The sequence below is a fragment of the Pezoporus flaviventris genome, unplaced genomic scaffold, assembly GCF_033815535.1.
Source record: "Pezoporus flaviventris isolate CSIRO_AGI_PZ_B2104156 unplaced genomic scaffold, CSIRO_AGI_Pfla_v1 ptg000031l, whole genome shotgun sequence".
Taxonomy (NCBI): domain Eukaryota; kingdom Metazoa; phylum Chordata; class Aves; order Psittaciformes; family Psittacidae; genus Pezoporus; species Pezoporus flaviventris.
Genome location: NW_026892579.1, coordinates 63,363,034 through 63,376,632, shown reverse-complemented (window position 1 = coordinate 63,376,632; position 13,599 = coordinate 63,363,034). Strand labels below are relative to the sequence as shown.

At 47.8% G+C, this 13,599-nt stretch overlaps 1 protein-coding gene across 5 annotated transcripts in view; it reads right to left on the bottom strand.

Moving 5' to 3' along the window:
• Positions 1–427: 427 nt before the first annotated feature.
• The window catches only part of PAK5 (p21 (RAC1) activated kinase 5), a 176,599-nt gene continuing 163,427 nt past the window's right edge, over positions 428–13,599 (bottom strand). For all 5 annotated transcript variants that reach the window (XM_061461569.1, XM_061461572.1, XM_061461573.1 and 2 more), the window contains 6 exons: positions 11,235–11,726; positions 9,423–9,556; positions 6,717–6,843; positions 3,805–3,930; positions 1,502–1,636; positions 428–931 (listed from right to left, as the gene is read on the bottom strand). In XM_061461569.1, the coding sequence (XP_061317553.1) occupies positions 776–931; positions 1,502–1,636; positions 3,805–3,930; positions 6,717–6,843; positions 9,423–9,556; positions 11,235–11,726 (1,170 nt within the window). In that variant the 3' untranslated portion in view covers positions 428–775. The remainder of the gene's footprint in view (positions 932–1,501; positions 1,637–3,804; positions 3,931–6,716; positions 6,844–9,422; positions 9,557–11,234; positions 11,727–13,599) is intronic.

The following is a 13,599-nucleotide window of genomic DNA, read 5'->3' as shown; positions in this document are numbered from 1 at the left end:
TGCGCTGGTGCGTAATGAAGGGACCGCCACGGTGCCAGGAAATCACCCTGGAGCAAAGGTCCATCGGCTCCGTGGGCTCCCACCATGGAGAACAGGGAGGGAGACCCCAACGATGGCTGATGTGCAGCCACGAGCATCAGTGAGCACCGGCTCCTCAACGGTGGGATGAGCGCTCACCTCACCCCCATGGAGACTCTGCAAAACCTTCCAACTACCTAAAGGTGGGGTTTGGGATTTCTTTGTTCCTGTTTTCAAAAGCGTTATAAAAGTAGGAAACTTCTCAAATCCTTGCTAAGTTACACTCATTACTTCAACTAACACAAGGGTACGTGACAAAGTACTGCAAGTTATCAAAACGCTCTGTACAGAAAGTTACAAATTCATTGCAAAATACATTGCGCTGCCATGACCGAGAGAAAAAAAGTGCTTTTTGTTTGTGTCAGAAAAGTGTTCTTCCCAAACAGAAGTGCCGTAGCCTTCAATGACACCCAGGTGTTCCGCTCTGGTTGTGCTATCCCCCACCAATCACCCTCCCAACCTTGCTTGGTGCCTTCTGCCTTCATGGACGGCCGAGAAGACAACAGCGCTGGGGAGTGTGTCCACCCCGGTCCCTCGCAGCCCCAGGGAGCAGCTCCTGGGGTTTTACACCACGGTGGTTCTGTGGGGCAGGTTTTCCTCCACAAGGTTTCGCTGGTCCCTGCCCGCAGTTCCTGCCGGCTGGAATTCCTGCGCGGCCGATATCCAGACACCGAGCTCCTCCCGGAAAGTTGCTGCTTCAGCGATGCCGGTGCTGCCTCATGAGGGGCACGATGCACGAAGGGGGCCCAGCCAGTTTGAGGAAGGGGTGTCTCAACAGTTCCTGTGCTGTGGCTCTTTGCGAGGGCTCCCGCACCAGCATCGAGTCCAAGAAGCCCCGGAGGACCGAGGAGACCTGCAACACCGCACTGGAGTTAGGGTGGGCAAAGACAGCCATGTCCAGCCTAAGCTGGGTCTCGTGGGAAGACAAGGGACACCCTGAATTTCCTATGGCAACAGATGGACCGAGCTGAAGGGCCACGAGTCTTCTGTGTGCTGTTAATGTGGTATCTGGGCATCAGTGGGGTGCAGAACAGCACACGCCGCACAGCTTTGCATGAGGGAAGCATTAACACTGAAGGGCTGAGGTCTGACTTTAGCAGCACATCCAAAATGGGAGGTACCCACAGGCTCTGGCACTGGGCATGGATGTACCAACCCATCTGCAGCAGGGCTGGTGTCCTGACTTTCAGGCAGGGTGGGAAGCACTGGGAGCACAAGGCTCTGCCCAGCTCCCTTCACTGTCCCTCGCTGCCAAAGCAAAGCCAGGGCTGGGCATAGGTGGTCATGGTTTGTTGATGGCTTTTGCCTCACACCTTCCCAATGAGTCCTATGTCGGACCCACTGCTCACGGTGGTACCTTACAGATGCAATGGGCATGCACTGTGTAGTTTCACTAAACCTCAACACCTATGGGAAATCTGACCTTGTGCATGTCCTTCACCCGTGGAGGTAAGTTATCCCGGATCCGGCGCATGGCCTGCAGCGGCGGCTCGTTGAAGTAGGGGGGTTCACCATCTATCATCTCTATCACCATGATGCCCAGGGACCAGATATCCACCTGCAACACACCATCCGTCCCTAAACACCACTGGTAGTGCAGAGAGGGGGCTACAGGCTCCACGCTTTGGGGTCATGCCACCCTCTGAGTTGGCTCATGCTGTCCTGCCTGCCACCCTAAGCCAGCAGCCTGGTGAGCCATCACCATAAATCTTGCCTTTCTAAACCAGCTGACACCAGTTTCTCTCTTCTGAGCAGTAAATAAATTGAAGAAATAAGTTAGAAACCTGAATACAGAGCTGGTTCAGGTGATGCCCACTGGAAGCACTGCTAAGGTATGCAGTGAGAGACTGGCTGTAACCTGCTGCTCTGCATCCCAGCTGCACTGCTTTGGACCCACTGAGTAGGTACCCCAGGGTGGCTCTGCAGTACTGCAGAAAGGTGCAGCCACTGGGTGAGAATAGTTCAGCTGCTGTGAAATCAGTGACCCTGTGTCCCTTGCATCCTGAAGGCAACAGGATTTGAGATCCCAAGAGAAGCACAAGTACTTGATACACCCAGGCCTGGTTCCAGGCAGCACAGGTGAATCCTTATGAAATCCCTTTGGAAAGGGATTCAGCTCCAGCTTAAAAACCCCCACACCTTTTCCTTCGCTTTCATCCTGCTCCAGAATCCCAATCCTCTGATGACTGTAATTCCTGCCATTTGCCAGCCCAAACAGCGCCAAGGCCAGTTCATGCAGCTTTTGCTCTTTTGCCAACACTATCCCCTTCACCTTAAATACTCCTTTTATTATTTGCCTTTCCTTTCTGGTGGGGAAAGCTATCACAGCCGTAAATTCTGCCACTTCCTAATCCCTTCAGTGCTATTAATGGGCTAATAATAGTTATTATCCCTGAAATGTCTTCTACAACACCACATGTCCTGGGTAAGCAGCAGCGCAGCGTCTCCTGTCTCGGGCCTTGCCTCACTTCCCCCTCTATATGTGTATGTGTGTATATGTATGTGTGTATGTGTGTATATGTACGTGTACATATGTGTGTGTATATGTATGTGTGTATATGTGTGTGTATATGTATGTGTATATATGTGTGTGTATATGTATGTGTATGTATGTGTACATATGTGTGTGTATATGTATGTGCATGTATGTGTGTATATGTATGTGTATGTATGTGTGTATATGTATGTGTACATATGTGTGTGTATATGTATGTGTATGTATGTGTGTATATGTATGTGTACATATGTGTGTGTATATGTATGTGTCTATATGTGTGTGTGCCTGTGTGTAAATCTATGTCTGTACTTGCCTGGCAGGTTTGCTCTCTGCAGCTGCTACTACAGGCACTCTGGAGCAGATGACTCCCCTCGTCACGCAGAGGAGGCAAACGCAGCCTTGCCTCTGGCTGGGAGCCCTGAGTCACTGTCACGGCTGAGCACAGGATTGGGGATTGCTCTTCCCAGGCTGGCAGTGCACGAGTGCTGTGACTCAGAGCTTCCTAACGGATGGGGTACGGCACTGCAGTGCTGCCGGCTCCCTCCTCGCCGCTCTCACCTGCAGGGCTCCAATACTCTTGCCTTTGTCAGACCATTTGGCAGTGCTTAAAATAGCTCCCACAGATTGACTTTTCCTCCCTTCTGTCTCTCAACTAATAAGAGCAATGACTGCAAGGAATGAGGCAAGGTAATGCTGCAACAGAGGGTGGCGATCCAACCCACCCATCTGGCTCCTGTCTTTGGGATCCTACAGGAAGCCCATGCCTTTGCTAGCACCTCTCTGGAGGAAGGGGCTTTCAAGGCTGCAGCTGGGTGGAAGCAGAGAGGATCTCTGCCTGCAGGTCTGTGATGTGATCTGACTGTGTGGTACAGGCATGTGATTTGCCTATTGGTTTGGCACATCCACGTGTAGAGACCTGTAACTGCTCCAGCTTAATACTAAAGATCATCAAAGGGTCTTTGATGATGTGAAAATGATGCCAGTTTCCTTTAATACAGCACCCCAAGCTGAGATCTGTAAAGGCATTACTTTGTTTAGTGCACTAAATGGAGCTGTTATTGAACAACTTGGTTTTGGAGACATACTTTAAAGCAAGGCTGATGTAGCACTCTGGGGCAAATGTAACTGCTGCTGTTGAGCGCAGCTGAACTGCTCTGGCAGGCTCAGTGGGGCTGGCCAAGGCACCATACGGAGGGAAAACAACCGCTCTGGGTCCGTGCGGTGCTCACCTCAGTGCCGTAGGGCAGGCGGGATATCACCTCCGGTGCCATCCAGTACGGTGTCCCGACCAGTGACTTCCTCCTGGGGACCTCCTTTGACACTTGGGCACAGAACCCAAAGTCGGACAATTTTATCTGGGAAGTAAAGGAGAAAAAAGCCCCTTTAGAATAACTAGGCAAATCCTCTGACAGACATCTCCAGGTGCAGCTGTGGGGACAGGGACGGAGCTGCCATGTTTCCCTGGGAGAGGACAGCAGCGTGGCTCTGGAAGTGTGGCTGGAGATGGCAACAGAGCCAAAGAACATGCAGCTCATTCAAATGAAGGCCAGGGAAAGACGTAAGAGAGAGCAGCTTGTTGCTAAGATCACCTGCCATAGCTCATTGCCTCTCCACCAGCAGAAGATGTAGAGGTGATAAATGGTTTATAATGTTTAAAAAAAGAAGGAAAGCAAAAAATCCTGAAGTCACAGTGTTTCATAATGAATCTAGTATTGCATTTTTATATATAATTTGTGTAGTTTAGGTATATGTACTATATGCAATAACACACATATTTGAAGCAATACACCCCACTCCTATTATCTGCATCAAGTGCATGATCCATGGCTAGGCCAGAAACCAGACTGAACAAGTGGTGTTCACCCCATTTTCCTTTATCACAGACAGCAGGATCCACCACTCGCAGAAAGCAATGCCCCTGCCAATGTGTTTTCAGGACTAGGACCTCACACTGTGCACTATCACTAAAGAAACCATCTTCTGTACGGAGCAAGGGAGCTAATTTGGGGAGGGAGGGCAGGGAAGTACAAGACTCTTCCAAAATGGTTGTAGGAGATGATAAAGGCACCTGCTCCCTTTGGTTGGGAACGGGGGAATTAAGGGCGGCTCTGTCCTTGAGTAGCTGTGGCAGTGACCTGAAATAGCAATACCGGGATACAGGAGCACTCTGGAGAGCAGCTCCCGCTGCATCATGTGCCTGCTCACGCTTCTATGCCAGCTTTTTTTGCCTTACAACAAAAAGCATGGAAAATGCTCACCTCCCCGTCCCTGTCGCTGCACAACACCAAGGTGAAACCTCCTCCAGCCCCAGCCCAAACCAGCTGAGTGCCGGTGCCATCACCCTCTTCCAGAAACAGCTGGTTCCTGAAGTACTGTGGGTTTTCACGCCAGTGAAGCCTTTGTAAGGGTTTTTGTGGCCATGAGCCTAACCCCCAGCACCCTCAGCTATCCAACAGTGACCCTAAGCCATGTGTCTGATCATGTAATTGATGCCTGGAGATATGCTGTGAGCCCAAACAGCCCCAGGACAAATGAGAAGCTGCATAAATCCCTGTGTTGTGTGGACCAGCATTTCATTATCAGCACTGATTTGTTTTCTTTTAGATTCAGTGCAGACGTTGCTTTTCATAAAGCAATGGGTATTATTTTGAACAGAACTGTGTTAAAATGATTGTTGGTATTTCTAAAACAAAGCCAATAATAGCCAAGCTCTCCATGCTAAACATATTTCTCAGTTTACAGGATGAAGAATGGCAAAAATGATGCATATTTTGGAAGCAGAGCCTAATCTGCTTTTGTGGGAGCACAAGAGGGTTTGCATATCTATTGCTCATTCGAGTACACAAAAGAAGAGGATTTTCTAAGAAAAGGTAATTGCACCACACAGCCATGAAGAAATCTGCAATGCAGATAATCAGGACTGGAGTAATGAGGGTAATGAGGCACTGTATGCAGATCCTGAGAGCAGATCAGATGCTAATTCAGCACCATGGATTGAAACCGCAACTGAACAACTCCTACACATGTGGAGTTTTCTTCCCCCAAAAGGATTAGCAGGAAGAAAATCCCTCTCCCTTGGTGAAGTGGGAATTGAGTTACATAGACAAGGCTTTGGTAGGGAATCTGACCAGGCCTGGAAGCCAAGAGCTTTACCTGCTGAAGGAGAAGGTCCAGCTTTGGTTCCAGACTCACTGTGAGCTCTTGGGCTCAGCTGAACCCACCAAGCCTTGCTTCACACAGGTGTGTAAGGCCAGTAGAGCAATCCTGACAGCCCATCTTATGGGACTCACTGGTCACGAGTGCACTTGTTTGTACTCCAATTATCCCAGTGGGGCCACAAGGTGAGATGCAAAGTGGTGCCTGACTCCAGCAGAAATCAGGGTCTTCTATTTAAGAGTGATTTGCCTTCCTCCACCTGAGCCTTTCGGTGCCCCAAGTTTTAGGTGCCTCAGGTTTTATGCCTGTGTGCACCCACCAACACCACTGCTCAAACCCACCTTTCTCTTTGTAAGGAAATAGTAATTTCCTTGGGACCAAACACTGCTGAAGCAGTGAATCTTTTTTGTGTGCAAACTTTATATTGCTTATTGAGTAGGTCACAGGCAGCTTTTTCTCTCCCTCTCTGCCCACTCAATACCACAAAGAAAAACCAATTCACTGACAGCAGCATCCCATCCAAAGAAATGGAAGCATGGCACAGGTATTACCAAGCATCTTGTAAGTATTGTATATGGTAAAAGCTAATCTCACCATCAGGGGAGTGTTTCAGCAGTAATGCAGCTTATTTTCTATTCATATAGATTGATATTAGCCTCCTAACTAGCTTGGGAAAGCAGAAGCTTGCTAACTAAAGGATAACTAAATGTAGTAAACAGAAAACACTTTAGAGAGGGATCAGAGGAGAAGTGGTGCAGCATAAAAGATCTCCTGTCACCCAACCATCACCCATGTGGCAGTTTCTTCTGTCACTGCCTTTTGATGGCTCTGATCCCCCACAGGCACTAGCGTGGATGTCCATCACCAGAAGGCTACTTCAGCTCTCTAACAAGTCACTCACAGGTCGTATCCCTTGGTTTCACATACGTGCACAGCTTTTTCATGCCAGCCCCAAGAGATGGCAGGGGAAACTTTGAGCACTCACCCTTCCATCGCTTGTGAGGAGGATGGAGTCGCTTTTGATGTCGCGGTGGATGACGCCTTGGTTGTGCAGGTAGGACAGGGCTCTCAGGACAGACAGGCAGACCGTGGCTATCTGCTCCTCGTTCATCCTGGAATGGCAAGGTGGAAAAATGAGCTGAGTGTTAAGGAAGACAGTGGGAAGGTGGAGCTGGCAGGAACAGGCATAATGGTCCCTTCACAGCCAGCCAGGAGATCAATGGCTCTGCGGGGTGATCCTTTGGTCCTGTTTCTGTCCAGAAAGGGGAGATGGGAGGTGAGGAACAGCTCTGCAGCAAGGTGTGGGTAAGTCTTCCTGCAGCATTAGAAAAGCACAGAATACTGCATGATGCAGCCTGTTACAGTGAGCCTGCTTCCTCTGGGAAATAATCAAAATGCCTTATTTACAGTAAACTCACTGCTTGCCAAGGAGGGCAAATCACTGCTAGGACGGGAACAGGCATGGAGTAAATATGAGAAAAAACACTCTTAATTGTGCAGGCAAAACACCAGGCCTGGGTGTAGCTCTTTGAGAGCACTTCTTTGCTTTTATGCCTTCTATAAAAGCATTCCGGGTATTTCAGCAGAAGAATAAACAGCAAGAGTCCTCATTTCTGTGCATGGGTGCAAAACCCCATCCTGGAAGAAGCTGTGTGCTGCAGCATGATGGTGATGGCTGGGATGGGTTGTGCACTCCAGTACCACTGCCCCATCTCTGGATCACAGAATCATAGAATCAATGAGGTTAGAAAAGAGCTTTAAGCTCATCCAGTCCAACCGTTCCCCAGCACTGCCAAGGCCACCACTAACCCATGGCACTGAGGGCCTCGTCTACACGGTGTGTGAACACTTGCAGGGATGGTGACTGCAGCCCTGCCCTGGGCAGCCTGTTCCAATGCCTGAGCACCCTCTGGGGAAGGAATTGTTCCTCATCTCCATCTAAACCTGCCCTTGGCCCAGCTGGATGTCTCCAGCAGAAAAACACCCACGGAGAAGAGTGTGTGCCATTTGCAGTATTTCAGCAAAATCTTTGTGGGAAGGTCATGCAATGTAAAAAAAAGCCCAGAAGATTAAGGAAAGAGTGTATCTGAGTTAAAAAAGAGATGACAGCTCTTAGGAAGTGGTGTCCTGGGAACATCTGTTTGCAGTTAAACTCCTGTCACAAGTATCTAAGATAGACCTCTGAATGTTTCAGGGAGCAGGAGTTAACAAATGACTTGCAATATTGTGATTTGTTTCAGCACATCAGCTAAGGCAAGGCTAAAAAATAAACCTCCATGTTACAGCTCCACTTTTGCTAGGATCTAAAGGTATCATTAAGCTACGAGAGAAGGCAGGTTTTCTAATGTACTATTCCCTGCTTTTCTCCTCTCTCCCCACAATACTCTCCCACTGGTTTGGTATGGAAATGTTTTTTTTATTCAAGAGGAAGAAATGAAACAAAGAATCCCTCTTTCCCATCTCATTTTATCCTACATAGCAGGAAAAGATGAGTGAAGAGCAGATGCAAAGTGGGCTGTAGAATCTAATGTCTCCACTCAGAAGAGGAAGGATGGTTCCAGACAGTACAGCTTTTGTGCTGGCAAATCACCTTCTTTAAAGGTATGCTATTAACTGAAATATGGGAATGAGCTCTACCATAAGCACAAATGTTCAGACAGAAAAATACTTTTCCCATTATGTTTTAGGCTTGGTTTGCTGTTAATGTTTCTGACAGTGTGGTTACATGGTATGGTGAGACATCACCCTTAGAACTGACATAGCTGTGACAGCAAAACCAGCAATACAGATCTCCAAACAGGGTCAGGAAGATTTTTTTTTTGCCATTTTAGGAAGTAATAATGGATGTAAGTTGTGTTGCTGCTAAATTACCTCCTGAAGAGCAAGCAAATCCCCATCTAACAGCAAGCCCTGTCAGACATTTCTTTCCTTTCTATTTAATCAATGCTGGTACTGACAGGAATTCATCTGCACTGGCTGATTTATGCTGGTAAAGTGAGCATAACACAGGATGTGTATAATATATATGTAAGAAGAAGGCTGCTCTAAGAAGGCAGTGGCTGTGTGAAGACCTCATAGTATCCTTCCAGTATCTGAAGGGGGCCTACAAGGATCCTGAAGAGAGACTCTTCATCAGGGACTGCAGTGACAGGACAAGGGGTGATGGGTTCAGACTTAAACAGGGGAAGTTTAGATTGGATATAATGCAGAAGCTCTTCCCTGTGAGGGTGCTGAGGCGCTGGCACAGGGTGCCCAGAGAAGCTGCGGCCGCCCCATCCCTGGCAGCGTGCAAGGCCAGGCTGGACAGGGCTTGAACCAACCTGCCCTAGTGGAAGGAGGGGTGTTGGAACTAGATGATCTTAAGGTCCTTTCCAACTCAAACCATTCTATGATTCTAAATACACATACATGCACATACAGCTATACAGATATTATATATGTGTATTTATGTACATGTATTTTTCAAGCATGTGTATTGTATATACTTTTATGTTTGTATATATGCATTGTGTATGTATATACAAAAATAATAGATACATGTATGAAACCACATATATAGAGCCAGGAGGTACCCAGCTTCCCTCACCAGGAGGTGAGCCTGGAGAGAACAGTCTGGAGGCATCCATGAAGGAAACCACAGGATCTCTCTCCTGCCTGGCTCCTGCTGTGGGTTTTACCCTACCCAACCCACCTCGTGTGAGTCACTATGTCTGTCAAAGCGCCGCCCTCCAGAAACTCCATGACAACCCACAGCTCATCGCCAACAAGGTAACTGTTGTACATGTCAACCACGTTCTCATGATGGTAATCTCTCATGATTACAACCTGTGAGGAAGAAAGAGAAGCTATGTGAGTCGCTACAAGCATGATCTGACACTTGTTCTGACCTTCTTTTTCACTGTGCTTTCCTCTTTGTGCTTAGTAAAGGTGCTGCTATGAATCACATCCTTCCTAATCCTTGTTCCAACGCATAAACAAAATCAATATATTTACATAAAACTAACAAACAGCCATTGTAAATGCATTAGGAAGATGAAGAATCTTTAGCTGCTGCAGTGTGAGCAGTAGATAACTGGGTTGCTTTTTTCAGACTGCAGGGGCAGGACTGTTTATTTCATTGTTTTTTATTGCCAGTTGCTTTCAGTACAACAGATACATTTTACCTGATTAATTGTTCACCCCATCATGAATCAAACCGTACATGGCACAGAATATTAACACAATGCTGGCAATACATCCATAAGATGCTCCAATCCCACATCTAAAAGGGACTGTACAAAATTAGTAATGCCAGCCCAGCCAAGGTGGTGACCATGACCATGTTGTACTGAGGGGCGTCAGAAAGGTGATCAGCAGAGACAACACCAGCCAGGGAAGGCTCCATTACAGGCAGAGGGATTTCAGATGACACGAGTGACTGGAGCGTGTCAGGGAAGCAGCCTGGTCCTGCACAGCATGTAGGACCTGCTTCCAGATGTTACCATTCAAGAGATGCTTGGTTAGAGCTACCTCAAGGCAATCCAGAGCAGTCTTCCAGCAGAGGCAAAGCCAAGCCAAAATACCCAGAACAGTCACGGACTGTGTGCAGAACTGCCTGAAGTTTGTTAAAACCCAGTATTTTTATTAGAAATTGCTAAGTTTTTAAGGGTTTTAAAGAAAACTCTGTCCTGTGCTGAGGGAAGGAAGATCCTCTTATAGCTGAAATACAGGAAACAAATGATACAACCAAAAGGTCAGTTCTCACAAGAGGTTTCCCTGAGGCCCTGCAGTGGTTTTGGTGTTGATCAGCATATTCACAAGTGCTCTCAAAAAGGGAGCAGAGAACACACACCATTAGCTTCCTTAAGGGAGTAAGCAGTAAAAAAAAAGAGAAGTTCTTTGAGTTGCAGAAGGACCTCTCAGCACCAAAAAACTGGATGAAAAAATGGCCACTGAAAACCAGTGTTTTAAGTTTAAAATTACATACATGGGGAAAACAATCTTCCATAAGCAGCTGGGGGCACTGAAGTGGCTGCAGCCACTCAGGGAAGGAGTTGTGGGAATTAACACTGATGATTCCATGAAAAAGGGGCTGTCAGCTCTTTGCTTAGGAGCCATCGAGAAAGCAAAGGGACTGCTAATGGTTAGGAGAGGAAGGAAACAGAAAGCATGTATATGCCAGAATGTAGTGCACAGGCTTCTCGAATAGCCTGGTTAGTTTGGATCTTCCATCTTGGAAGACTCTATCAGCAAAAGGTGAGGAAAGGGCAGCACCTGAGAAGCTGTGTGGAGCAGCTGACAGATTTCTTAGCTGTTTCCTGTGACCTCCCACTGCATTATGGTTTAAAGCCAGGAGGAGATGCAGCTCATTTAAAACTGGTCTGATTCTACAGCATTTACACAGCACAGACGTGAGGCTCACCACCTCTGTTAGAAAGGTACTAATGTTGCTCCTGAGGTTGCCATTTGGCCCACATCTCCTGTTGAACCTACAAAAGCCACCCCAGCACCCAGAACAATGCACCTCATTGAAGAGCAGCTCCCTCCTCTGCTGCTTCCTGAGATCCATCTTCTTCACAGCGACCTGCTTCCCCGTGTGCTTCTCGGTGGCGATGCAGACGATGCCTGTGGAGCCCTCCCCGATCTTGATGAAGTTGTCCAGGTACTCTCTGGGGTCGCCGGGGCTGACCACGAGCTGCAGGGCAGCTCTGAACTGTTCGTGGGACACCCTGGAGGGCTGCTGGTCTGAGGAGGATCCCCAGCTGGGTGGAGGATAAGCACTTGACGTGATACTTGGGGAGCTGGGGTAGGAGGCGGTGGAAATATAGGGAGAGCTGGGCTGGAGAGGTGGCTGGTGATAGTGGGATGCTTTGTGGTAGACCACAGGGTACTGGTAGCTGCTGCTTGAATAGCTGACTTTGCTCTGACTTTGAGGTAGCTTCACTGGGCCCCTGGGGTAGGTGTCTGATCCGGAGAGCGTTGGGCTAACGACAAGCTGCGCTCGATCATAATCCACCTGCAATGCAAAAGCAGACAAGTGAACACGGGTGAAACACACATCTGCTTGCTGTCCATCTCAGCTCACTTTCGGCATTTCCAGAGGTCCTCAGTGATGTTGGCACATGTACCTGTTCTCAGCATGACACTGCTGCCCTGTATCTGAAAAGAAACTTTTAGACACTTGGGCTGCTGTGTTTCCATCAGAACTAAAATGAGGCCAGGAAAAACTTCAAGATCTTTGGTGCATCTCAGTTCCATTCTTCTGCCCTGGTACCTGCTTGTAGATACAATAATCTTTGTTTAATTAAAGAGTAAGCTTCAAAAAGTGTATTTGCTCCATATCTGCAGTGCCCTGCAGGCTCCCCGGGCCATTTCATCCAAGGATTCAACCCTTTCACAACCAGCAGCCTTCTGGCAAATTCCAGTCTCACAGAATCCTAGAATGGTTTCGTTTGGAAGGAACCTTAAGATCACCCAGTTCCAACCCCTGCCATGGGCAGGGATACCTTCCACTAGAGCAGGTTGCTCCAAGCCCCTGTGTCCAACCTGGCCTTGAACACTGCCAGGGATGGGGAAGCCACAGCTTCTCTGGGCACCCTGTGTCAGCGCCTCAGCACCCTCAAAGGGAGGAACTTCTGCCTTATATCTAACCTAAATCTACCCTTTTGTTACCCCCAGAAGCTGTATGACAAGGGGCAGTCTTGCATGAACACGTACCTTCCTTGCAGTCGCCAAACAGCATCCAACAGAAGCAAGCATTAAAGGGACAGGGAGATCAATTTGTGTCCTTCCTTTCAAATACCAATTCCTGCATTTTGAGTCTCAGCCCTGCTCCTTTCCTTATGCTTTCCTCCAGCAATTCAGGGATGACCCAACCTCTTCTTTCTACCCTGAAAGCCCATCATCTCCTGCCTTGCCCTGCTACCGGCTGCTGCCTGAGTGACTGCATACATGAGTATGACGAGGAGCCTAATTCAATTTACCATTCCTTAAATCACTTTCCACAGTGACGCGCTACTTAACTGCAGTGTCACAAAACCACTAATTTTCAGCCAAAATCAGAGACAATCGCAGAGGAAATTATCCCAATGGGAGGCCTTTTTAATTTGTAGGTTCCTTTCTTCCTTTTTATTTTCCAAGCTTTTCTAAGCCTCTTAGACCGAAAGAAAATGAATACTTCACATTCACAGATGTAAGTTTGCTTCTCTCCAAATTAAAAAACAAGAGAATAAAACAGGATGTAAGACCAAAATCCGCATCCAAAACCAAAACACATTCCTTTTCCCCCTGCAAAAAAGCATCTCCCCATTTATAATACAACACATGTGACTCCTGCCGCCGAGTGGAGCACCTCAGGGCAGGGGGGGGTTTGACACAGGCTCATGATGTAGCACAATTACAAATAATTATGGCAATGAGTTCATTTAATCAATCAATTTTGGTGGCGGAGCACAGGGGTGGACAGAGCAGCAAACTCTACTCAGCTCACGGTCGCTACTATTGCTGCTGGCCGCCGGCCAGGAGTCCCTGATCCATGTTAGTTAAATGCACATTAATCTGAATTTGGCAGTGTAATCAAGGACCCAAGTGAACTGTGAAATTGAATTCTGCGGTGGAACATCGTTTGACCATTTTGTGCTAAGACTGCAGAAAAAAAAAGAGAACAAAAATCTGCCGCAGCATCAATTTATCACTGTAGGCTGCTGCACAGCGAGGAGGAGTTTCGAGCTGGAGTTGCCTCCGAGCACAGTATTATTCCTACCTCATGCATGAGCCAGGCATGCCTGTCTCTTCATTCCACGTGAGGTTTAGCAGGGAAAAGGGAATGCCTCTCCAGAGGGGCTGCTCAGAGATTTCCCTTGGAGACAGGAAGCTGGAGTCTGCTTCCG